General features: G+C 39.1%; 1 protein-coding gene across 1 annotated transcript in view; it reads right to left on the reverse strand.

The window, feature by feature from the left end:
- The window catches only part of ACVR1 (activin A receptor type 1), a 77,056-nt gene extending 52,337 nt beyond the window's left edge, over positions 1-24,719 (reverse strand). Inside the window, exons 1-2 of the mRNA XM_023730415.1 lie at positions 24,365-24,719; positions 18,569-18,642 (exon numbers count right to left, since the gene is read on the reverse strand). Coding sequence (XP_023586183.1) covers positions 18,569-18,642; positions 24,365-24,399 — 109 coding nt within the window. The 5' untranslated portion in view covers positions 24,400-24,719. The remainder of the gene's footprint in view (positions 1-18,568; positions 18,643-24,364) is intronic.
- Positions 24,720-26,953: the final 2,234 nt, after the last annotated feature.

Raw genomic sequence — 26,953 nt, forward strand, 5'->3', positions numbered from 1 at the left:
ATATGGTCTACCACGCCAGGAATGACGAATTAAAGAGGAATGGCATTACATTCTTTGTAAAAAAGAACATTTCAAGATCTGTCCTGAAATACAACACTGTCAATGATAGGATAATATTCATATGCCTACAAGAAAGACCAGTTAATACAATATTACTCAAGTTAATGCACCAACCACTAAATCCAAAGATGAAGATATTGAAGGTTTTTACAAACTTCTGCAGTCTGAAATTGATCAAACATGCAATTAAAATGCACTGATAATTACTGGTGATTGGAATGGGAAAGTTGGAAACAAAGAAGGATCGGTAGTTGGAAAATATGGCCTTGGTGATAGAAACGGTGCTGGAGATCACATGATAGAATTTTGCAAGATCAATGACTTCTTCATTGCAAAAACCTGTTTTCGACAACATAAAGGGTGACTATACACATGTACCTCGCTGATGGAATACACAGGAATCAAATCGACTACTTGTACCTCGCTGGATGGAATACACAGGAATCAAATCAACTACATCTGTGGAAAGTGACAACGGAGAGCTTGATATCAGTCAGCACAAGGCCCGGGGCTGACTGCAGAACAGACCATCAAGTTCAAGTTGAAGCTGAAGAAAATTAAAACAAGTCCACAACAGCCGAAGTATGATCTTGAGTATATCCCACCTGAATTTAGAGACCATCTCAAGAATAATTAAGCATTGTTCTCTTTCTCCAGTTAAAAAAAAAAAAAATCTTCTTTTATCTATATATATAGATTCTTGGTCTCCAAGACAATTTTTTAATGGTGCTCTAGGATAATGAATGGAGTCCCTGGGTGGTGCAAATGGTTAAGCACTAGACTACTAAATGAAAGGTTGGTGGATCCATCCAGAGGAGCCTTGGAAGAGAGGCCTGGCGATCTGTTTCCAAAAGGTTTCAGCCTTGAAAACCCCATTGAAAAATTCAACTCTGACACACATGGGTTCTCCATGATCCTAGGGGTCAGCAAAAGAAACAGGTTGAATTTCTTACAGGCTTGCCTCAAAGCAGCCCATATAATAAGGTGATAATTAGACTGTCACCATAAAAGTCTGATAGCTCAGAACTTGTATAGGTTAAGAAAGGAACACCAAATATCCCTGGAATCCTTCCAACAGTATAAACCATTCATTTATTTGAAATGGCAGCTTATATCAAGCTTATAGATTTAAAAAGTCCTTCTACCATCTCCTAATCTGGGAGTGCAGTTTGGCCCCTCTCCAGAATATGAAAGCATTCAGGGCCTCTCACATTAAACAGAGGCTTAAGGAAGGATTTTGCAATGCTAGGTATCATTGTCAGCAAGCCTATTGCTAAGACAGAAACACAAAGGTCCATCCGGAATGCCTAGTGAGGGGCATTTGATGCTCTAGCAAGAAGGCTGGCTACATTCTCAAAGAAAACATACATCAAGTGCCTAAATGCTCTCTTCATTATAAAACACTCATTTAGGGAACCCAAATCACATTTCTTCTGATCAGAGAAACTAATACTTGGTGAAGTTGTAAAACCAAGATGTCTTAGTCATCTAGCGTGGATGGCTTTCACAAAGAGAAATTTATTTTCTCACAGTCTGGTAGGCTAGAAGTCCAAATTCAGGACGTCAGCTCCAGGGGAAGGCTTTCTGTCTCTGTCAGCTCTGGAGAAAGGTCCTCGTCATCATCAGTCTTCCCCAGACTAGGAGCATCTCCGCGCAGGATCCTCGGGTCCAAAGGACGCGCTCTGCTTCCGGTGCTTCTTCCTTGGTGGTATGAGGTCCCCAACTCTCTGCTTGCTTCCCTTTCCATCTATCTCTTGAGAGATAAAAGGTGTTGGAGGCCACACCCGAGGGAAACTCCCTTTACATTGCATCAGGGATGTGACCTGGGTAAAGGTGGTGTTACAATACCACCCTAATCCTCTTTAACATAAAATTACAATCACAAAATCGAGTCCAACCACACATTTCTGGGAATCATGGCCCAGCCAAATTGATACACACATTTTCGGGGGGACATAATTCAAACCATGACACAACACAAAAACATATTCCAGGAGTTAAGATTATAAATACTTTTCAAAAGAGAGGGAAAAATAAGAGGCATTCAAATGAGATCAAATATAAATTAGAATTTAAAAAGTTTTAGCATTTCCAAGATTTTGAACTGATGATTACTCTACTGTTCCCTAACTCAGCAAATGGTATCCCCATTCATTTAGATGTACAAGCCTGATCTCCCTCCCTCTCTCTCTCTCTCACACACACACACTGTACTATGTACTGCCAATTAAATCTCTTGAATCCATTTATTTTTCACCATCACTTCCTCACCTATCTTAGGCCAAGCTATCATCCTCTCCTGACTGTATCTGGTTCCTATCCTCCTTAATCCTTCCCAATTGGTTTATGTTATTATTCTCTTACATAAAATCCTTCTGTGGTTTCTGCTGCTCTCAAAAGAAAGACCACAGCTGCTAACCTGGTCTAAAATTCCCATTTGATATGACCCCTGCCTTCTTCTTCGGCCGCCTCTCAGATCACCTCAGTTCTTGGAAGCACTCTTCTGACTTCGGGCTCTCTGGTCCTTTAGGTGTGGAATGCCCTCCACATGAATGAGTATCTCCCTTCCTGCCAACACCCCATTCACCTTGTTAGTGTCTATAGACCCTTCAGATCTCACCTTACATGCTATTTCCTCTGAGAAGCCTTTGTTCCTTCCTCAAATTTAAAGTAGGAACCACCTTTATATACACTCACGTACGTGTCTGTATGACTGCTTAATACCCATCTCTTCCTCTAAACTGTATGCAGCAGGAAGGCAACAACTCTGCCGAGTTTGCTCACCATTATATACGCAGCGTTTGCCTCAGAACTTGGCAGGGAGTACAGAGTGCAGGGCTGACAGATATTTACTGCTGAATGAACTTTCTTTTCTTAAAAAGGATTAAGAGGTGGGAAGAGACATAATGCTGGTTTTCAGAGCAGAGTGAGCCCATAAAGTCTTTAAATGTCAGCACAGATCCTAAGGCAGGGCTGAGTCACCTAGCCAGCATGTCTGTGCAAACCCCTTCTTCCTAGAGGAGCTCCCATGGCATCACATCTGTTCACTTCCATGGGCTCACAAGTGTGGAAAATTAATAGCTTTGCAGTGTGCTAAGTTTCTTGTTTGTTTGTTAGAGGAAAGGCGTAAGACACAAGAGTTCCTAAAATAAGGGACTAAATACATAAACAGAATAGCAGGGCTTTTATCGGCAGTCCTTCCTTAGACGGCTGATTTGAGAACTTTTTGCTACTGTGATGCTACAGCAATCAAGATCATCAAAATACAAGAGGTCTTATCAACTCCAGCCAGTATGAGAGGGGTCAGTGCAGGACCTAGCTGCTTAGCAGTGAAAAAGCTACCCCTGGTCTTTGCTGCCATTTTTCTACCAGTGAAAATAATGGTACTTTCAGCCGGAAGTGGGGAAGAGTGAATTACATCACTCTCCCCTTCTTGCTTTGCTGAAGGTGATAAGGATTCCTAAGTGACCCTGCATTTGAATTGCTGAAGCTAAAAAAAAAAGAAAAGTGCCATCTGTTTACTTTGTGTCTGGGCTGACTCTGAAATAATCCCCATAAATTAAGCCTACTGGGGAAGCCACACCTTCCATTTCAAGGCCAAAACTCACGCCTGTGTCTAAGTGACTAACAAATTAAAAGGCATTGTGGGGTATGGCCCTATGACAATACAGGCCCGTCTTTTCCATGCTTTTTATGATTTGCTGAATGTGCAGTCTTGGATCTCCCTTACGCACCATGTCTGTGAAGCAACTCCTTAATATAAGGAAAAACAACAACCCCTTTCTTCATTTCCTCCTCAAACTTCTTGAGTATCTGACTCAGAGAAACAATCACAATACTGAATGAGAATCGCCTAATGGGATTACTTTTAAACCAGTTGTCTCGACCAGTCTGACTCATGTTGACCCCAAGTGTGTTGGAGTAGAAATGTGCTCCATGGGGTTTTCAATGGCTGATTTTTCAGAAGTAGATCACCAGGTCTTTCTTCCGAGGTGCCTCTCGGAAGACTTGCACTTTCAACCTTTCAGTTAGTATCCAAGCACCTTAACCTTTTGCATCACCCAGGGACTCCAGGATCACTTTTAGAGACAGCAAATATTCTTTCTCTCAGATATTACAAATGCCCATGTCTGAGCAAGACTCTAGTTATGAGCAGAGTAACAGAGATTACAATAGTCTGAAGGAGGAGCAAAAAGTTAGACCCAAAGAATGAAAAACACTATAGAGATGTCACTCCTTGTTTAGATTTAGAAGAGTGAGAGTGATGTGGTACATCCTTCAAATGTCTCAGGCTAGACGCTTTGTTCACAGCGTGGGAAGAGGTGGTTCTACTGACTCACTTTTGGTTGTTTTGTTTTGGAATTTTTCCTGGTTAACTAGAAGATGCATGGCTAGTCCTGTGAGGACTTCCTACCCAGGCTCTACATTGGACTTCTTAGTTTTACAGACAACCTGAAACAATGGGCTCTCTATGGGAAAGGACAGTAGAGAAGGAACCGCAGGAAGGCTTCAGTGCCCAGATTTCAACCTCTATTAATACTCTTGCACTCTTAATGTTGTTGTTGTTAGTTGCCACCAAGTCAATTCTGACTCATGGCGACCCCATGTGTGCAGAGTAAAACTGCTCCATAGGGTTTTCAAGGCTGTGACCTTTCGGAAGCAGATCACCAGGGCCTGTCTCCCAAGAAGCCTTTCAGTAGGTTCAAACCACCAACCTTTCAGCTAGTAGTTGAGCGCTTAATCATTTGCGCCACCCAGGGGCTCCTCCTGCACTGCACCTTACCTTTCTCAGTGGGCTTCAGGGACCACACCTCCAAGATTGCCAATCTCGGCTCTGGTTACCATAAGCAAGCCTTCATCACTCATCACACCCCTACAGCCTTTCAGGCAGCTTTCCACAACTATGTAGATAAACTTTTCAAAAGATGGGCAGGGCTCCAATTTGTTTAACAACAATCATAAAATGCAGCCTCTTGGCACTGTGGCACCCAAAGCAAAAGGTGAAAATGTCCAGAATTAGTAAATTGTTTCCTTCCTATTTTCCTACTTTACCCCACCGAGAGAAAAGCACATAGGAAACAAGGTAACTTTTAGACTCCTTTCTTTCCAGCCTGGATAAGATTAAGATATCCAAAGGTGAACAATGGGGGTAGAGTCTGAGCCTCTCTGATATTGCTACTTCCCAAGCCCCAAATTTCCCAGTTCATTTCCTGAGATCCTAACGGGTCCAGTAATCCATAAAATGTTAACGAAGGAAGTAACCACGTCTTCAATTTCATGAATGCATACCTTATGCACCTGTATTCCAACCTTTATAATTTGATCTTTGCTTTACCTACCTTCTTTTCCCCATCAGTTGAAATAATAAGGTCAACAAGAATTCATTAAGTCCCAAACCTTCTACATTTAAGATTAGCTTATTAGTCACTGACTAAAGATTCTACAGTCACCATGAGATGGTTGAAGCTGAATCATCTGGAGCTTATTCCCTGCTACCCGAGCCCACAAAAAGACCTTCGGTGCCTACATTCAAGGCAGAAACAGAAAGCAAATCCAGAGTGCTGGGAACCACAACTAGCTTTACAAACACACACTTTATTTCCCTCAATCTCTGCAGCATGGAAAACCATTCCCAGCTTCCACGATAATCTTGGGACTTGGCAGAAGAAAGCCAGTTAAATCTGAGATATGTCACGAGGCCACTGGCTGGGAGCAAGGATATCTAAACAGAAACTAAGGCGAGAGCAACAAGCAAAAGTTTCCACAGATTCCCCTTGGCTCCCGTAGCTGCAGAGCACTGACGGCCTAAAGATAACCCAAGTATCTACAGAGGGTCACTTTTAAATAGTAGCTTTAATACCACCAGTCATTTCAGAAGTATTTCCTTCCAAAGTCGGCTTCCATCCACACTGGCGTGCCAAGCATGTCCAGCAATGGCAAGCCTGCTAAAGAGATGAAAGCCCAGAAGGAAATGGAAGGAGTCCCAAAGGGGAAGAGACAGCTCCTAACATGCTGTGATTCTATTCTGTGATCCTATGCGTGGACTGCCAAGAAATAATAGTCTAGCAAGAGATGCCTTATAGGAAGGATCTACTGACAATCACCGGGCTTAAAGAGAAGATAGAAAATAAAACAAAAATGTTTAAGGCAATACCTCTCTCCTCTCTCAAGTTGAGATAGCATATAGCAGGAGCTTTACCATCCAGGAGTTTTTCAGGAAAGCCTCTCCCTCCAAGAGAAAACATTTATTTCTTAGTCTGTTGGACCACTGTCTAGCTGAGCAGGAAAAACTGTATGGAGTATTCAGGCACATACTGTACAGACAGAGCCATTGTGGCCACCCAATAACCACAGAAGTGCCAAATGGAATTGCTCAGAGGGGCCTGTTGTTTTTTTCTTCCCTTTAAATGAGGGCCAAAGTTCCCAGGATCTTCCTAAGGACCATTAAAATCCGTGCAGCACCTCACCTATCCACTGAGTGAGTTTCTGTCCTAAATGGCAGTCAGCCAAGGGCTGGTGTACAAGGAACAGGTGCTCAGTGGGCTATTTTCAGTTGCTATCAGCTCAATCGGGAGCTGCACATGCTCAGCAGGCAGGAAAGTTCTGGTTGCAATTCCAACTCTGGGCAGCCAAAAGACATACACCTTTCACAGCTGCCAGGGCAACCAGCTGCCTAGCGCTTCTCCCAAGACGGGAGCAATGAAAACAGCGTAACCTGGCCAGCCAACGTGCCAGTGAGCAAGCTATACCTTTCATCTCACTGCCCGGGTTATTCTGAGCTGGGGTTATTGACACTCCATGGCAACACAGGAACAAAGGGCCAGCTAGAAGGATTTAAATGTCTTGCAAAAGTTGCTAGAAAAGTCAGCAGCTCCGGCTTCTGTTTTCATAAATAAAAGTCACAGCACAATTATTATTAGATTGTTGTTGCTACTGTCGCTGTTATTCTTTGTGACCTATCTGTAATAGAAGGTCTACTCTTTGGAATGAGGTTATTTCTGTGTTTTGTTTTTTTGTTTTGTTTTGTTTTTCCTTCTAGTCCACAGACCAAAAATCGAAACCCAGTGCTGCTGAGTCAATTCTGACTCATGGTGACCTCATGTATTATAGGTAAACCTGCTCCATAGAGTTTTCTTGGCTGTAATCTTTAAAGGCACAGACTGCCAGGCCTTTATTTCACAGCACCACTGGCTGGCTTCAAACTGTCAACCTGTAGGTTAGTAGACAAGTGCAAACCGCTTGTGCCACACCAAGGGATCTCTTAGTCCATACCATCATTAAATTGCTATAGTTGGGATGTCTTTTAAAATGCAGCATGTAGGCCTCCACCACTCATCTGTCATTTTGTCATACTGTGGTGGCTTGCATGTTGCTGTAATGCTGGAAGCTATGCCACCAGTATTTCAAATACCAGCAGGGTCACCCATGGTGGACAGGTTTCAGCTGAGCTTCAGACTAAGAAAAACTAGGAAGAAGGACCTGGTGATCCACTTCTTCAAAAACTTGCCAGAGAAAACCTTATGAATAGCAGCAGAATATTGTCTGGTATAGTGCCAGAAGATGAACCCCTCAGGTTGGAAGGCACTCAAAATAGGAGTGGGGAAGAGCTGCCTCCTCAATGTAGAGTCAACCTTAATGATGTGGATGGAGTCAAGCTTTTGGAACCTTCATTTGCTGATGTGGCACAACTCAAAACAAGAAGAAACAGCTGCAAACATCCCTAATAATCAGAACGTGGAATGTATAAAGTATGAATCTAGGAAAGCTGGCATTCAAAAATAAAATGAAACACATAAAGATCGACATACTAGGCATTAGTAAGCTGAAGTGGACTGGTGTTGGCCATTTTGACTAAGACAATCATATGGTCTACTATACAAGGACTGACAAATTGAAGAGGAATGGCATTACATTCTTCATCAAAAAGAACATTTCAAGATTTCTCCTGAAGTACAATGTTGTCAGTGATAGTATAATATCCATACGCCTGCAAGGAAGACTAGTTAATACAACTATTATTCAACTTTATGTACCAACCACTAATGCCAAAGATGAAGAAATTAAGCACTTTTACCAACTTCTGCAGTCTGAAATTGATCAAACATGCAATCAAAATACATTGATAATTACTATGACTGGAATGCAAAGTTAGAAACAAGTAAGGAGGATCAGTAGTTGGAAAATATGGCCTTGGTGACAGAAACAAAGTTGGAGATTGCATGATAGAATTTTTCAAGACCAACGACTTCTTCACTGCCAATACCTTTTTTCAACAACATAAAGAGTGACTACACACACGGACCTCACAGAATCAAATCAACTACATCTGTGGAAAGAGACGATGGAGAAGCTCGATATCATCAGTCAGAAGAAGGCCAGGAGCCAACTACAAAACAGACCAGCAACTGCTCCTATGAAAGTTCAAGTTGAAGCTGAAAAAATTAAAACAAGTCCACAAGAGCCACAGTACGACCTTGAGTATATCCCATCTGAATTTAGAGACCACCTCCAATTTGACACACTGAAAACTAATGACCTAAGACCAAATGAGTTGTCGGATGACATCAACGACATCATACATGAAAAAAGAGGTCATTAAAAAGACAGGAAAGAAAGAAAAGACCAAAATGGATGTCAGAAGAGACTCTGAAACTTACTCTTGAATGTAGAGTAGCTAAAGTGAAAGAAAAAATGATGAAGTAAAAGAGCTGAACAGAAAATTTCAAACAACAGCTTGAGAAGACAAAGTATTTTAACAAGTGTGCAAAGTCTTGGAGTTAGAAAACCAAAAGGTAAGAACATGCTCAGCATGTCTCAAGATGAAAGAACTGAAGAAAAATTTCAAGCCTTGAGTTGCAATACTGGGCAAAAAAACTGAACGATGCAGGAAGCATCAAAAGAAGGTGGAAACTCATTTGAAGCAAAAGAGAAAGAAGGAAACCAAAGATGCAAAGAAGAAGCTTGTCTACAGAACTAACAGTCTACACAAACAATGGCCTCACCTACCTTGAGACCAGAAGAACTAGATGGTGCCCAGCAACCACTACCAACTGTTCCGACCAAGGACTCAAGAGATGGTCCCGCATAGAATGGGAGAAAAACGCAGAACAAAACTCAAATTCCCGGGGGAAAAAAGGCCAGACTTACTGGACTTGTGCAGACTAGATGAACCCCCAAGATTATCGCCTTGGCAGACCCTTTAAAATTAGAACCCAAACCACTCCCAGAGGTTACCTTTCAGCCAAATGACAAATTGGCTCATAAAATAAATAATATCATCCATAAGTACTGTACTCCTCTAAAAAATCATCTGAATGAAACCAAACGGTGAAAATTTTCTCTGGACCAAAGACAAGAAGCAAGGGGAGACAAGGAACCTAGATCAAGGGAAACAGAACCACCAAAATGGAAATAATGAGAAAGCTGATATTTTATTAAAAATGTATCCACTGTCACTGAACAATATGTAAAGAAACTTATAAATGAGAGCCTAATTTGCTGTGTAAACTTTCACCAAAAACACAATAAAACTAAAAAAAAAAGAGAGAGAGAGAGAGATGGAAGTACTACACAGAGTCACTAAACCAAAAAGAATTGGTTGACATCAACCATTTCAGGAGGTAGTATGTGACCAAGAACCAATGGTACTGAAGGAAGAAGTCCAAGCTGCACTGAAGGCACTGGAAAAAAACAAAGCTCCAGGAATTGATGGAATACCAACTAAGATGTTTCAACAAATGGATGCAATGCTGGAAGCAGTCATCTATGCCAAGAAATTTGGAAGACAGCTACCTGGCCAACTTACTAGAAAAGATTCATATTTGTGCCCATTCCAAAGAAAGGTGATCCAACAGAATGTGGAAATTATTGAACAATATCATTATCACATGCAAGTAAAATTTCACCAGCGGTAATTCAAAAACAATTGGCTGCAGCATTACATCAAAAGGGAACTGCCAGAATTCAAGCCGGAGTCAGAAGAGGATGTGGAACAAGGAACATCATTGGTGATTTCAGATGGATCTTGACTGAAAGCAGAGAACACCAGAAAGATCTTTACCTGTGTTTTATTGACTATACAAAAGCATTCGACTGTGTGGATCATAACAAACTACAGATAACGTTGTGAAGAATGGGAATTTCAGAACACTTAATTGTGCTTATGTGGAACCTGTACGTAGACTAAGAGGCAGTCGTTCAAAGAGAACAAGGGGATGCTATGTGGTTTAAAATCAGGAAAAGTGTGCATCAGGGTTGTATCCTTTCACCATATCTATTCAATCTGTAGGCTAAGCAAATAATTCGAGAAGCCAGACAATATGAAGAAGAATGTGGCATCAGATTGGAGAAAGACTCATTAACAACCTGGGATATACAGATGGCACAACCTTGCTTGCTGAAAGTGAAGAGGACTTGAAGCATTTACTGATGAAGATCAAAGACCACAGCCTTCAGTATGGATTACACCTCAACGTAAGGAAAACAAAAATCCTCTCAACTGGACCGAAAAGCAACATCATGATAAATAGAGAAAATATTGTAGCTGTCAAGGAGTTCATTTTGCTTGGCTCCACAATCAACACCCATGGAAGCAGCAGTCAAGAAATCAAATGATGCAGACACCAGAAAGAAAACACAGCCCTGATTTTAACCCAGTGAGACCTGCGTCAGACTTCAGACCTACAGAGTTGTAAGATAAGACCTACAGAGCTGTAAGATAACATATTTGTGTTGTCTTAAGCCACTAAGTTTGTAGTAATTTGTTACAGCAGCAATAGAAACATTAATACACAAATTAAGTATCCTTAGTTTTACAGATAAAACAATGAACACCAATTCTAATTTCTTATACTTTAGGGCTCACTCCATCCTGAGACTTTGCATGTATTCCCCACGACTCCTCACACCAACCCTAACAGGCTGAGAACTGTTATTGTCTCTTTTACCCCACTGTAGTTAACAGGCACACAGAGATTAAGTAACAGACACACACACAGACGCAGATAAAAAAAAAAAAAAGATGGCTAATGATGGTGCTTGACTTTGTCTCTCTCCTGAGAAAGGGCTATTCCTATACATGGTCATGAACCTTCCCTTCAGAAGCTGCGCTTAAAAACACTATCTATCAAAAATTACCACAATCCTTTCAGAACTGAAAGTGGGAAACATATAAACTAAGACATGAAGTTAAAGATGAAGAGATGAAGACTATACAATTCTCTACAGGGTGTATCAATAGATTGGTACCCAGTTCAACTTTACAAACTAAACAATTCAACAGGAAGCATGGAAAACCTCCCAGGGAGCCTCCAGCTACCCTTACACACAACAGAAACATGGATATAAGCAGAGTCTGTGTAACAGAATCTCCAAGTCAAGGAATATAAACCAGGGTCCAGGAACAAACATTCCACAGTAGGATGTAGGTCACAGAAGCCAAATTTTAAACTGGACTGTGGGTATCTTTTTTTTTTTTTCTATCTGTTCTTTACAGCTTTCTTGAATGAATCATTGATTCTCTCCTGCCCCCCCCCCATTAAACCTGTTCCAGTGTAAGTATCAGAACTCAAAAGACAAAACAAACGCAGCAGTAAATAAATTAATTAAAGGAAGAGGCCGCCCCTTCCCACAAATCACAAAAATACAAAGCTTTTTTTAAAAAAAAAAAAAGATTGAATTTCGCCACCTCCTCCCCAAGAGGAATTTCTTCTTCTTTCGCCTATTCCTCTTCCCCTCACCACATCCCTGAAACATATATATCCTCGGAAAGTCCGTGTTCTGCCCTAACCCATAACAAAGAATTAGATGTAGCATTAAACATGGATCTAGGAAACACCCTGCTCTGCAGAGCTCAGATTCAGCTGATTAGAATCAGGCAGCAGCTGTTCCAGTGTTATGACCAAGCCTGAGAAGGCGCAAGTGTAAACTTCCCTCTTCCTGTCAAATCACAGGCTTCGAGAGAGAGGGTGGTCAGGCTACATGAAATTGTGAAGAAAAAAATAAAGGTTTGACGCTGGCTTTACTAGAGAATATACCAGATGACCCAAGGCTACTTGTCAGAGCTTTCAAGCAGGAGCTTCTGGTCAGTGAAGTCTTGGGAGCAGACTGGAGTTGTGTTTTTCAAACCATGGGTAGTGAAATCAATTTAGTGGTTCAAGACAAGTTTTCTATCTTTCTTTTTAAATAAAATGCAATAGAGTAAAATAAAATATAGGAATGCATCAAAGACAGTAAGAATCATTACTGTTTCATGAACTTTTCGCCTCAGATGTGTGCGGGTCATTTATAAGCACTGGGTCCTACCCTAAAATGTTTATTACAGTGGATCACAGTCAAAAGTTTGAAACCACCCCACACTATCTTGGAATCAGCATTAGTTCTGAGTAATCTTGACTATTAAGAATAATCACTATCTATGCAAGCTTGCCAGGTCACGCTGGGCTGCAAGGGGAAGTTCTGGGGGACGGTTAGTAGTGTTTTGAGAGTTTCAAATTTATTCTTAAATATGTTTTCTTTCTTGGATGTTTTTATTTTTTTAAGAGTAAGAGTTGTATATATGACATTCTCACAAATCTGCTTTATTAGATTTTCCTTAAGAAGGGATGATATCCATTCTCTCATTCAAGACCTGTCTTTATAAAAAGAAATTTAGAAGCTAATGCACTGAATACTTACTGTTGACCATAAGAAAATAATTTAATAAGCTTGGGTCTTGGAGTAGTTTTCCCATCTGTTCAATACTTTACTGGATTGACTTTTTAGAATCCTCCCCACAACCTACTCCCACCCTCCCCCATATAAATGGATTGAATATGAACATTCTGCATTCTCCACTTTAAAAAAATCATTGAATATGGCTCTAGGTTAACTACCAAAGCAGAAACAAACATTCCCCAGGAAAGAAAGGCTAAAGGAAACCTTGTTACAGCTCACCTTGCATCAACTAATAAGCCATCATTTTGCTACATAAGAAAATTTGACAATAAAATAAATAAAAAGTGTGCAGCTTCATCAGACGTTTTATTTTAGGTCTCGGTAGTGTCAAATAGCTCAGTACATCTCATCTCTTTCCCAAAAAGTCTCTCATCTGATAACACATCACAGAAAAAGATTTTACTCTGAACAATAGGGGTAAATTATAGTAACAAGAAATGAGAGTAACAAATTTAATACTGAGACATTTCTCCTACATTCATTCATCCCTTCGAGAACATCCAGAATCCTCAATAATGAGATATTCAAAGAAAGGCTCATTCTATTCTTCCTCTCAGAGGCAAAGAGGGGCACCTTTGTGGACCCTAACAAAAAGTCTATTGAAGTTATCCCCTTCCTTCTCTCATTGGATAATTGGTCTGGAAAGTCTGAGTGGTGATGTCTTTGGAAATAGTAAAATCAAGTCAACCCGGAAAATAATTTAGAACCTAGCAATCTTCTCTAAGACAGGACAAAATATCTTGCAAAACAACTCCAGCATTCATTGCTATAATAAAATCTAATTGTGGTTTGCAAATTTAATAAAATGTGGTTCATCTGTAGCTTTGAAATATTTCTGAAGAAACAATATTCCATTTTAAGTATTCGTGTCATGGTCTTCACCTGCAAATGATCACAGGGACAAAAGGAAAACCAAAAAGGGAAGTTTTGGATCAAAAACGGACTTCTCCCCAGCAGCATTAATAGTAGTATTACAGCATGATTAATCTTATTATTGCGAAAGAAAGCAAAGAATATACAGTTAATTAAGATTCAAGTGCTCTTCTGTGGGAGAGCAAATAAAACTCTTCCTGCAGCTAGAGTTGTGTATATAACAAACATGGAAAATGAATACTGGTATGAGAGCCAAGAAGTAAAAACACAAACCCAGGTTAAGGGGCATCATTATTTGCTATTTATTACAAACTCTCATCTCACCCTCTCGATCAGACTGGATTGAGCTGGACTCCAGCTTGCAAAAGACATAATGTCAATGTGGCTGCAGCTAATATAAACCAAACCAACCAAACCCACTGCTTTTGAGTGGGTTCCAACTCACAGTAACCCTACAGGACAGAGTAGAACTGCTCCATAAGGGTTTTCCAAAGAGCGGCTGGTGGATTCAAACTGCTGACCTTTTGGTTAGCAGCCAAGCTCTTAACCACTGTGCCACCAGGAATCCATAGTTAACATAAGACACACGCACACATACACACAGAATCAAAATTTTGAAGAGGACTGATAATGACTGAAGCTCTTCAAAACCATTCCCCAACCTTAAGCGAGAGTTTTAACAAATCTAAAACCACATCCCCTAAAAAACTATCTCATTAGGGTAATCATGAGGCTTATGGAAGATAATATATACAAAGGGGTTAGTCCAGGGCTTTGCACACATTAAACACCCCGATAAGTATTACCTATAATTACCAAAGGAACCGTGGTGGTGCAATGGTTAAGCACTTGCTGCTTATTGAAAGGTTGGCGGTTCAAACCCACCAGCCGCTCCGCTCTGCAGGAGAAAAGACCTGGCAACCTGCTCCCATGAAGATTACAGCGTAGGAAACCCTATGGGCAGTCCTACTCTGTCATACAGGGTTGCTATGAGTTGGAATCAACTTGATGGCACATAGCAATGATGACATAATTACCAAAGAGGCAGTTATAGTGGGCTGTATTTTCCAAACTTATTTTTCCAAAGAATCCTTTTTCCCCCAGAGCATTTAGGATTCCACAGAACACAAGTTGAGAAATGTTCTAGTGAACATTCATACTTGCCAGCCTCTACCAAAATCACTGTTTTGGATCCATTATTTCAAGTGTTACCACTCTCTCTAACCAATATTTAGGAGACACTTGGGGTTAATTTGAGAGACAAAATGTAAAAGATTTTTTTTTAATTGTCTAGAAGGAGTATACTAAAATATATTAGAACAAACTCTCTACATCAAAAATTATTAACAGAAGCAACTGATAGTCCTTGCACTCTGCAATGTATTTAATAATCCCTAATTATGCCACCACAAAAGACTTTCAAAGAGTATCTCCTGGAGGTTCTCACATACGAACTACATTTTTTAAAAAACTGGTTAGCTGGATTTTTTTAGAAAGAGAGATTAATTTTGGATAATCATACGGGAAAACCACCAATTCTACCACATAATCGTCAACTCTCTTATTTATGCCCCAAGAAATGCCATCTAGCTTCACTGAAGCACAATTAATAAGGTGCCTCAGCTGTTCGGTAAACATCCAATATGGTTCCATTTCCTTTTAAACTTGCCAGTCAAAAGCTCAGCACTAGACCATCTATAGGGCTATTATATAAAGATTTTAGTTATCTGCCCTATTATTTACCTCTTTTGGTTAAGTATTTGTACTTAACATTTGCTTTACGACTAATGTTGAATATGTTAACAGCATATTACAAATAGGGGTTCTCTGGGTTTTGTTTTGTTTTTTAAATTCCTAGTAAACATACAAGAACAAAGAGTCTTTTCATAGAATATGCTATTGACAGTTAACAGGGATTTGAGTCATGGACGGGAGACAGGGCTAAGGCAGCCACTGTCATGATTAGAGCACTCTAGATTGTGGCACTCCCTGAACATTCTGTTTTAGAAAGCTTTAAAAATCCAAGGTTTCGTAATAAACAGCTATTTTTTAATAGCTTTTTTTTTTGCTTTTTTAATTAGACTTTGGTTCTTTTTTCATTTGTTTGTTGAGGTTTGTTGGATTTATCTGCTGGATATTAACAGTACTCGAGACTTTTTTTCACTGTCAAGGCCATCTTAACCACCACTGACAAAGCAACTCAGACCCTAGAAAATTAGCTACTGTAATTAATGAATGGTGTATTCTTTTCCATACTTGTGAACAGCCTAGTGCTGGTGGTATATTTGATAGCAAAACCTTAGTGGCCAAAGAGAGGGTCCAATCTGTTTTGGATAACTACATATCTTCATTGCAGCATTAAGAGATCATTTGCCAGATTCTTTGGGCAGCTTAAAAGCTTATAGCAAGGAAAAAAAAAAAAAACCAATGACAAGGTTGTTAACATTGTTCCATAAATGACCTTTTCTCCCCTCTTTTCCCATACTTTCCTCCCCTCTCCTTCTTTCTTTGTAGTACATGTCCACCTCTATTTCTCTTCCACTCTCTTTTTTGCTCTATCTTGTCTATACTACGGGTCCACCCACAATATCAAGTGGAATCCATAGGAACTGCTTAATACCATACAGGGCTAATAATGTACCTTGGGCAGAGCATGGCATTTAGAGGAAAGAGAAATATCCTTCAACGTTCCTTAGATTTTTTTATAATGACTCTATTGTTTAACAATTAAAAATAGGGGTAAAATCCTAGAAACTAGCCTGTTTCAAATGTCTCCAGACATTGTAAAATAAATGTCCGCTGGTGGGTAAAATTACCCCTAGTTCAGAGCCACTATTAAACTTGTCAAACCTTTCCAGTGTTAACATAAGCCTATTTTCTTCTTCTTAATTTCCTGAAACTAGGATCCATTCTTTCTTCTAGTTAAAATATCCCCAATTCATGTAAGATTGTCACTCAGGATCCATATTCCATGCATCCTTGGTATTAACTGGCATGACTGCTATATTATCAGAATGTTTTTAACAACATACATTGGAGTAGAATCTAGACTCTAGCTACGTAAATTGGTCTGTAACAGTGCTGTCCAGCAGAAACATTATATGAGCCACATTATGTAATTCTAAATTTTCTGGGAGTAGGAAAAAGAAGCAGGTAAAATTTACTTTCTTGTGTGGGAAGGGGGGAGATTACTAAATCTTTAAAATCCAGTATGTATTTTACACTTACGAGTATCTCAACTTGTATTAGCCACATTTCGAAAGTATTCAATAGTCACATGTTGCTAGTAGCTACCATATCCAACAGTGCAGATCTATAATGTATGTCAATGAATATGAAAAGGTGGACAAATCAAACATTATAAACCAACTACATATCAAAATGGATTTCTAGTATATTTAGCACTGATACTTTCACAGTGCTATACCAGCTTGTCAAATTATGTCTCCCTAGAAATTCATCAATTATATAAAGCCGATTACTATATACCAAACAGCCTGGAACAGAGGCATTAGTCTTACTGTCCCACCTGAGAGCCACACTATAAGCACTCTTCAAGGAGAACGGCTTGAAAAATAAAGTGGGCACTGCTCAATGAACCATAAGACAGAGTTTATATCTATATGTACATGTATGTGTGTGTGTATATATATGTCAATTCCAACTTACCAACATACTAACAGCAATTACATGCAAGTGCAGGGAATTGTGGGTAATTTTTATCTTCTTTCTCTTTTCGTAACTCTTGTGGTTCTCAACAAGGGCACTGCCAGCCCTAAACAGCATTTTTGGAATGGGTATGGGTGATGGGTGTGGGTGTGGGTGTGGGTGTGGGTGTGGGTGTGGGTGTGGGTGTGGGTGTGGGTGTGGGTGTGTGTGAGAGAGAGAGAGAGAGAGAGAAAGAGAGAGAGAAGGGACTGAGATGCCAAAGACCCTGAAAAGCTTGGGTGGTACCACACAACTAAGAATTATCCTATGGCCCCCATAATTTTGAAAGTCCCACTAAGCATTCATTTACAGGAAAAACCTTGTGTATAATTAACTGAACCTAGTTCCTAACTCTGTTATACATATAAACACAAAGTGTTCCTTTCACTGTCTTAATGTACACTAAATTCTGCAAAAATATAACTATTATGAAATTGAGGGATAACAACTCTCTATTTAGTTGGGATTCTATCAAAACTTATTCACCAATTCAGAAAATACTATTGCTGAAGACAGATGACTTGTGATAGCTAAGTCACCAGTATAACACACCAATACCAATCTGCTTGCCAAGATGTTTTGTTCATGGGGATTGAATATATAGATGCAAAAACATTTATTATTTCATTATGTCTTCAGTGAACTCATGCCTGACTACCTTAGAATGTATATAGATTTTTTTTATTATTATTTACAGAATATTCTCTTTATTTCTCCCTTTGTATTTATTTCAGATAGGCTATTACATTGCAATTTTTTTCAAATTGTATATATAGGAAAGACAGAGTATACAAGAATTTCACTTCAAATTAGTCAAGGGACATTGTTGTTTTTAGTTGCCATCAAGCCAATTCCGATTCATGTTAAGGGGCAATAAACCAAAAAAACCAAACCCCTTTCGTCGAATTGATTCCGACTCATAGCGACCGTATAGGACGAGCAGAACTGCCCTCATTGGGTTCCCAAGGCTGTATGTAATCGTTATGGAAGCAGACTGCCACATCTTCCTCTCGTGGAGAGATTCGTGGGTTCAAACTGCTGATCTCTGGTTAGCAGCCAAGCACTTAACCACTGCGCCACCAGGGCTCTTTCAAGGGGCATTACCAAATACTAATCATAAAGAGGGGGTGTTGAGTCTGAATGACCTGGCTTACAATAAGCCAAACAATACCCAGTGTACTTATCCTAATCCAAACAGCTATGAATCACTTACCTTCCATACTAGGGGAAGGGAAAGCAATCATCATGAGCACAGGAAGAATCATCACTCCATCTACCATTGTACAACTGTGGAGGGAAAAGAAACGATCTAAGTAAAACAAAACATTTTAACTGCAGGATGACAAATTAAGCATACTATCTTCAAATTGCTATTTCAAGGCCCTTCCTACAAATCCCCCTCGTGTATATTATTGTCTTCCACCTGACTACATCTGAACATATACTCTTCACATGGATCTAAGCAAAGTCAACTAAATGGTTAATCAGATTTACCTACTACTGGTGGCCACTCTAAGGCTACCTTCTCTAAGCATACCCCTTTATCAAGAACAGGAAATGAAAACAATCTCATATATAAGGCTAGAAATTCCCACAGGATTTTAGTTTGAACTTTATCCTACCCTACTGAACACAAAATTGGCACTAAATTAAAAATGCTGACAAGTGTGAATGGTCTGTTCTAACACGATGTTAAAGATTAAGCGACTGAATAATTCAAACTATGTTACTATGTTTGGGTCTTATTTCTCCTTTAACAGAATTGGGGGCAGAGCTACCTACATCATCATATACTCAAAAGTGGGGGTGGGCTACAACTCTTAAAGGGAACACAGTTTATGTTAAGCGTGATGGAAAAATCAGGAAATGGATAGTGGTGATGGGTGCATAACCTGATGAATGTAATTAATGCCACTGAATTGTACATGTAGAAAATGTTGAAAAGGCAAATATTTTGCTTTTACATGTGTGTATGTATGTATGTTTTTTTAACTACAATAAAAAACAAAAAGCTACAACTTATACCTCATCTATCACAAAGCAATGCATTCTTACATTAACCTCAAATTTAACAAAGAATAGACAGAACAAAGATGGAAGATTTTAAAATAAGAAATTATGGAAATCTGTATTATATGAAATTATAACTGAGAGAAAATAAGAGATACTTGACATAATTCTAAGTTAGTATTAGTCTAAAACTACACTGGCAGAATTTCTGCTTCCTGAGTTAAAGGATTACCACTAAGAACTTTGCCATTTGAATAATTCCTGCAAAGTATCAGGAATAAGATGGAAATATGTTAGGAAAAGTACTTTAAAATAATTAAGGCTTTGACTAATTGCAATTTTCCAGACGTAAAATAAAGACAAAACGAGTAAGGTTCTTTAATAAATAGGTTAGTGTACAGAATCTTACTGCTTCCAACAAAAAGATCACTGTTATCTAAGTTGCTTGGAGTGGACACCTTCTGACTCATCTTTTTTTTTTTTTAATAATTTATTTTTTTATTGTTGTTGTTGAGAATGTACACAGCAGAAAATACACCAATTCAGTAATTTCTACATGTGTAATTCAGTGCCATTGATTACTGTTCCAGTTATATAACCATTCACACCCTCCTTTTCTGAATTGTTCCTCGCCTATTAACATAAACTCACTGTGCCCTAAGTTTCTTATCTAATCTTTCGAGTTGCTGTTGTCGATTTGATCCCACATAGACATTCTTTACTAGTTAAGCTAAATTATTGCTTGGTTTAAAGAAGACTTCAAGGGATATTTTTGGTTTAAGGTTTAAGATTTAAAGATTATCTCAGGATCAACTGATTTGTAACAAGGGTGCTAAGTCCATTCAGTGGGGAAAGAAAAGAGTCTCTTCAATAAATTGTGCTGGGAAAACTGGATTTCCGCATGCAGGAAAACAAAATAGGACCCAAGACTCATACCACACACAATAAACAAATTCAAAATAGATTAAGGACCTAAATGTACAAACTAAAACCATAAAATTCTTAGAAGAAAAAGCAGAGGCAACGCTGTCAGGCCTAGCTTTAACAACGGTTTATGTAATACAATATCAAAAGCACAAGTGGTACCTCATAAAAATTTATAACTTGGGTTTATCAAAAGACTTTACCAAAAAGGTGAAAAGACAAGCTACCGACTGGGAGAATATCTTTGGAAACCATATAGCCGACAAGAATCTAATAACCAAAATATATATAAAACTTCGACAACTTAACAACAAAAAAACACAATCATAAAATGGACAAAGGACATGCATAGACATTTCACCAAAGAGGACATTCAAATGGACACCAAACACATGAAAAAGATGCTCAACATCATTAGCCATCAGTGAGATGTAAAACTAAACCACAATGAGATACCATTTCACTCCCACTAAGATGGCTAAGATACAAAAATAACAAATGAATGCTTACCCGTTGCTGGTAGGAATACAAAACAGTACAGCCTCTGTTGAAAAGAGTGTAGCAGTTCCGCAAAAAGCTAAAAATAGAACTACCATATGACCAAGCAATCGCACTGGTAGGTATAAGACTCAGAGACTTGTACAACAATGTTCAGTGTAGCACTGTTCACAATAGCCAAAAGGTGAAAACAACCTAAATGTCCATCAGTAGATGAATGGATAAACAAAATGTGGTACATACATACAATGGAATACTACTCAGCCAGTAGGAGAAATGAAGTCTTGATACATGCTACAATATGGATGAAGCTTGAAGACATTATTCTGAGTCCAATAATTACAAAAGGACAAATATTGTATAACCTAACTTACATAAAAAGACAAGAAAGGCAAATATATAGAGAACAAAGTTTATTAGTAGTTACCAGGGGCAGGAGGGAGGGGGAAAGACATGGTTAAAGGTGGCAAAAATATTGCATTGATTAAGCATATTGCACAGCCGATTATTGTAATTGCTGTCAATAAGTTGTACACTGGAAAAAAGTTGAATTGGCGAAAGTTGTGATAGATATATTTACAACAACAACAAAAGAGTAGCTGCTGAGGCTGCTTATGTACAACCAAAAACCTCATGGGATTCGGTTCTTTGGTTTGGAGGTTTAGGGTTATGGTTTCATGGGACATCCCAGTTAACTGACCTAAAAGGCATGTTTAGTGAGTGCTTATGTTCTACCTCCTAGTTTGTTGCATAGTGCCTGGAGTCTTAAAAGCTTGCAAGAGGCCATCCAAGGCACAACAAGGTCTCTATTCACCTGTAGTAACAGAGGAAAAAAGAGACTCAAGAATAGAAGGAAATGGAATGTGTGGTTAATTACCGGCATGAACAACTGCATCCTTTGCCATGAGACAAGAACTGTATGGTGCCCAGCTACCATTACTGAACATTTTGATCAAAGATTCTATAGAAGTATCCTGATTAAAAGTAAAAAAAAATGCAGAACAAAATTAAAAATTCTCATGGAATTCAAAGACTTTCTGGAGCCACAATCTGGATGACTCATCTTCTTAAAATCGAAATTTTTAGTTGGTGGTCTGATTGTCTATCACCCACAACCCCATCCCATCTTCCCACCCCTCATGCAACTTCTTTCTTTTTTTTTTTTTTTTTTTTCATAATTGTATTTCAGTCTCTTTATTTAATAGCAAGGTGGGAGGAGGAGGTAAAGAGGATTTTTAATGTACCTTCTTTTTATATTTTTAAAAGCATATAAAACTTGAACCCCTTTTACTGTTGTTATATCTATGTTCACACAGATGTATACATAGAGAGCCCGCATCTGTGATATACAAATGTCTCATCTTGGTCCCTGGGGCCTTTCACAACCAGATGATGACTCCTCCAACTCCGTGTCGGTACCTTTGACCAGGAACATAATGTTGGTTCTTTCTGCCTGAATTGCCCTGGGTCCTCTCCTCTACCTCCTCTCAAACCAATTCCCTCCTCCTGTCATGTAGGATCTAGCTCAAATGCCAGACACTTGGTGAAGTCTCTCCCACTCCACCAGCAGTGATTTCTACACCACTCTGTATCCTAACTTATCTGTTTACGTCAGCCTCCAGCAGGAGTCCACTCATCTCTAACAGGGGGGCACACACCCAGGGTCATGCAAGGCAATTCACTGAGATGTAGGACGAAAATCATAAAATTTCTATTTTATAAAAAAAAAATAATTTAATCTAATAAAGTAATAAATTAATTGGTCTCTGTCTTGAGACAGTTCCTATGGAAGTCTAGTATAAGAGGTATCTTTCAGAAAGAGTGGGAGTTCCACGACGTGAAAGGGAGGACATGATTAGCTTATAGAGTACAGTCATACACTGCAGTTTTGAGGGCCCACTTAAGGGGACTCATAGATTACATTAGCTAGTTATCTAGTTATAACGAAAGTTGTTGCCGGTGCTATCATTGTGTGCCGTCGAGTCAATTCTGACTCATAGTGACCCTATAAGGAAGAAGTAGAACTCCCCAAAAGGGTTTCCTAGGCTGAAATATTTATGGGAGAAGATCGCCAGATCTTTTCTCCCGCAGAGAAGCTGGTGGGTTCGAACCACCAACCTTTCAGTTAGCAGCAGAGCACTTAACCATTGCACCACCACGGTTCCTTATAACAAAACTAGCCCTGCCTAAATGGCAAGTGCTCTAAAAATCATTTTAAAAAAAAACCTATACATTGAATATAACGTGATTAAAGCAAGTACAAGAAAACAGTCAGAAAATGGTGGAGCTGACATCTCTTATTCCTAGCGGCTTGGATTAACTGCTTACTATAGACAGAAAAGCAGGAGCTCTGGTGGCACAGTGGTTAAGAGCTCGGCTGCTAACCAAAAGGTGGGCAGTTTGAATCCACCAGCCGCTCCTTGGAAATCTTATGGGGCAGTTCTACCCTGTCCTATAGGAATGTTATGAATCAGAATTAACTCGAAGGCAACAGGGTTTTTTTTTTTTTTTTTTAAATCCAACAACAATTGAGAGCCTACTGGGTACTAGACATTAGAAAAGTAAAATGATAAAAAATATACAAACATGGTCCTTGCTATCATGGAGCTTACACGATTGTCTTTAGGGTAGAAATCAAATAATCAAACAAAAGATTATATAATTAAAAACTGAATGAAGTGTTAGGTAGAAAGAAACATGGTTCAATAAGACAGCCTAACAAAACAACCTGAGGTTTTCTAGAGGGTTGGGGAGCTTTCCTGGGAAGGTTACATCTGAACAAGCCTGAAAGATGAATAGGAGGCAGTAGAAAAAGGGTAAGAGTATGGGAGTCGGGTAAGGTGGGGCAGTACCGGGTAGCATTTAAAGAAAAAGGCACAGCTTTAAGAGGACCTGCGGTGGCCAAAGCAAGCATGGTATGTCCAAGGTCTTAAGGTATATTTCAGAACTGAAAAAAAACATCAGAGTGGCTAGGACTCAAAGAGCAAACCCAAGAAGCCTGGAAGGCTAAGGTCAGAACCAGGATAAGTCGTGGGAAGTCCTCTAACTCACCTATCCTCATTGCTGCAAAGCCCCCTTTTTCTCTTAGTTCTCACAACTGGTCCACAGCCCATTCTTCCAGGCACTTCCACCAGCCAGTTCCCTGCCTACCCCTGGACCTCTCTTTGTACATGCTGTTCCCTGTGATTGAGCCTTTCTTTCAGGGGCCACCCAATCTGGCTAATTCCTACTCATCCTTCAAGTCTCAGCTTAAATGTCACTTCCTTGTAGAAGCATGCCTAAGCCCCCAAATGCCCTCTTTACATTCTCATATACCACTCTGTTAATTTTCATTTAGAGCCCTTAGCATCATTTATAATTATATAGTTACAGCTGTGTGTGCTTTTGAACATGTCTCCCTCCCTAGACTGTGAATAAACTCCATGGCAGCAGCAGTCTATCTTTTTCATCACTACCAAAGCCAAGTAGATGCACGAAGGTGCACATTTAATACTTGTTGAATTAAAATTTCCCTGCTTAATCAGCTCAATTTAAATTCTAAAGAATCAGAACCATACAGACACACACATACACAAACCTGCTAAAGGACGGCCAAATTAAGTCCTTTATCATCTCTATACCTTTAATCTGATTGTTTATTTCAGGTAACAGTAGAAGTTGGTAAGTTAACGAGCTTCAAATCAAGAATCCTTTCACTATTTAAAAAAAAAAATGTTAAGAAACAATCGCCACTGGCACATTTCCATGTCACAAAGCCAACAAAAGCCCTTGCCCCAAAATACCTTTTAATAGATTGTTATTTTACTCTTATCAGCCAAGCAAAATTAAAACACTAACTTATGCTCATAAATAAAATGCAGAAAAAGAATTATAAATTCACTCCCCAAGCTAATCTACTGTTTTTAGATAGCTCAAAATCTGCCAAAAATCAATGGGAAAAAACATCACCATCATTTACTGGCTGCCATTTTGTTCAACGTCTGGTTGAACCAGTTAATTCTATTTAAAAATGGTACATCCAAAAGGACAGGCAACGCAGAAAGTGGAGTGTTCAGGAATAAATTTCTTGATCATGTTTTATTTAAAAAAAAAAAAAAAATCAGTATTCTGAAGTCCCAATGATCAATATCTAATTTTAAGATATATTAAAAAGAAAATATTGTTTTTAATAGTAAACTTTCAATCCCTGTGTTTTTCCGTACTTTTTGGCTAAGGAGTTTTCAAATGTGAGTTGGCAAGAAAGAAAGGTTGGGTAAAGGAAAACAGGAATGGCAATATTCAATAGTTCAGGGATGCCTTTCCAGTGGTTTTCATACTTTTTGCTCTCAAGAGCTCTTGATACTCTTAAAAATTATTAGAACCTTATAAAGCTTATTTATATGGGCTATCCAAACCCACCAAATCAAACCTGTTGCCGTCCAGTGGATTCCAACTCATAGCCACCCTACAGAACAAAGTAGAACTGCCTCACAGGGTTTCCAAGGAGTGGCTGGTGGATTCAAACTGCTGACCTTTTTGTTAGCAGCCGATCTCTTAACCACTGTGCCACCAGGGCTCCGTATGTGCTATATCTATCAATATTTACTATATTAGCATTTAAAACTGAGAATTTTTTTAATATTTATTTGTTCAAAAATAATAAACATACTACCACCCAGTTTTTTTAGGAGTCTTTGGACCACATTTTGAGAACCACTGCCTTAATTCTCAAATGACCAGTCCTACCATACCAGATAACTAGATGATACCAGATATTTGAAACTGAGCAGTCATCCATCTGACACAAATGCTACTGTGTTCCTACAGTTTTAGAAATCTCATTAATCTCTTTAACATCAAGGAAGTCAACAAAGTCTAACAGTGAACGAAGAAGGCATTGGGTGTTTAATTTAGAAATGATATTTTATGTACACAACTAAGTATTTTTAAAATGGAACATAAACTTGTGTTAAGAAGGTACCGGTTCATCTTATTTAAGTTCAACCAAATCCTTATGCAATTTCCTAATACCAAAGTCCCTAACTGAGAAATCATAGACTACTGGGGATCATAGAATAATACCTGAAGGGTACAGAATAGTAATTTTTGCCTCCAATAGAAACACACCTCCCTTCTGTTTTGGAGTAAGCACCTCCTTCCCTGGTAACTGATCTTGATACTTTAGAGACAAGGAAAATAGCTACTCAGAAAAGGGTTAGGGACCTCCCCCCATCAACTAAGGTATCCTCTTTAAATCAGCACCATCTCTTACAAAGTCTCGAGCCTACCCTCTTGGGAGACAGAACATTCCCATGATACTCTACTAAAAACAGACACATAACCAGGGCAGAACAGAACTGCTTTCCAAATCCCATGATTCTTTTCAAACTCCATTTATAGATCAGACTGATACCAAGTAAAGGAGCTAGCGTTTAGCTCAATTTCTAACATGTGTGGGCTTGAGACCAAGTTTGGCACTTCTTTTGCTCATCACAATTTTACAGCTGGATAAAACCACAGATACACTGTAATAAATACATTACATCCCTCCCCCCCCCACAAAAAAAAAAATCACAAAACATTTCTATATTGGTCACAGAATCATCAAGAATAATATGTTTATAATACACTTTTAATAATCAAAATACACTTCTATATTCAATTTTTGGAACCCATATTAAGCAACCTAGCTGATAGTCTACAATACTACCAGATAAAGGATATTTCTAAAATCTAAAATCTACTCCCACTATGCAACATTATTTTGTGAGCTTTAGAATAAAACTGGCAAACCAACCATTTTACTGAAATATAACGAACTTCACGGGCTCCCCCCACCCCCTGCCCCAGCCCTAGTGATTTCTTCAGTACAATAGAAATGAAAAGAGTTCCCCAAAAGACAGGCAGTACCACCAGGACTTCACCATATAAATTAGGGTCTTTTCTCCATTTCATAAATGACCTGTTAAATGTTTTTAACATCACACTCTGTGTCTGAACTGGCCATGCGCAAGTTGCCAGGACTTGGTTTCATACAGACTTCAGAGCTGCTAGAGGTTTTCTGGTGGGGTGTGACTTTCAGGATATTAGCATATAATTTGATCTTCCGTGGTAAATTAATACAAACAGCTTCTTGGACAAGTCCTATAGAACTGAAATCCAGCCCCTGGATCGGTGCATCCTGTAG

Source organism: Trichechus manatus, unplaced genomic scaffold (assembly GCF_000243295.1).
Source record: "Trichechus manatus latirostris isolate Lorelei unplaced genomic scaffold, TriManLat1.0 scaffold00036, whole genome shotgun sequence".
NCBI lineage: Eukaryota > Metazoa > Chordata > Mammalia > Sirenia > Trichechidae > Trichechus > Trichechus manatus.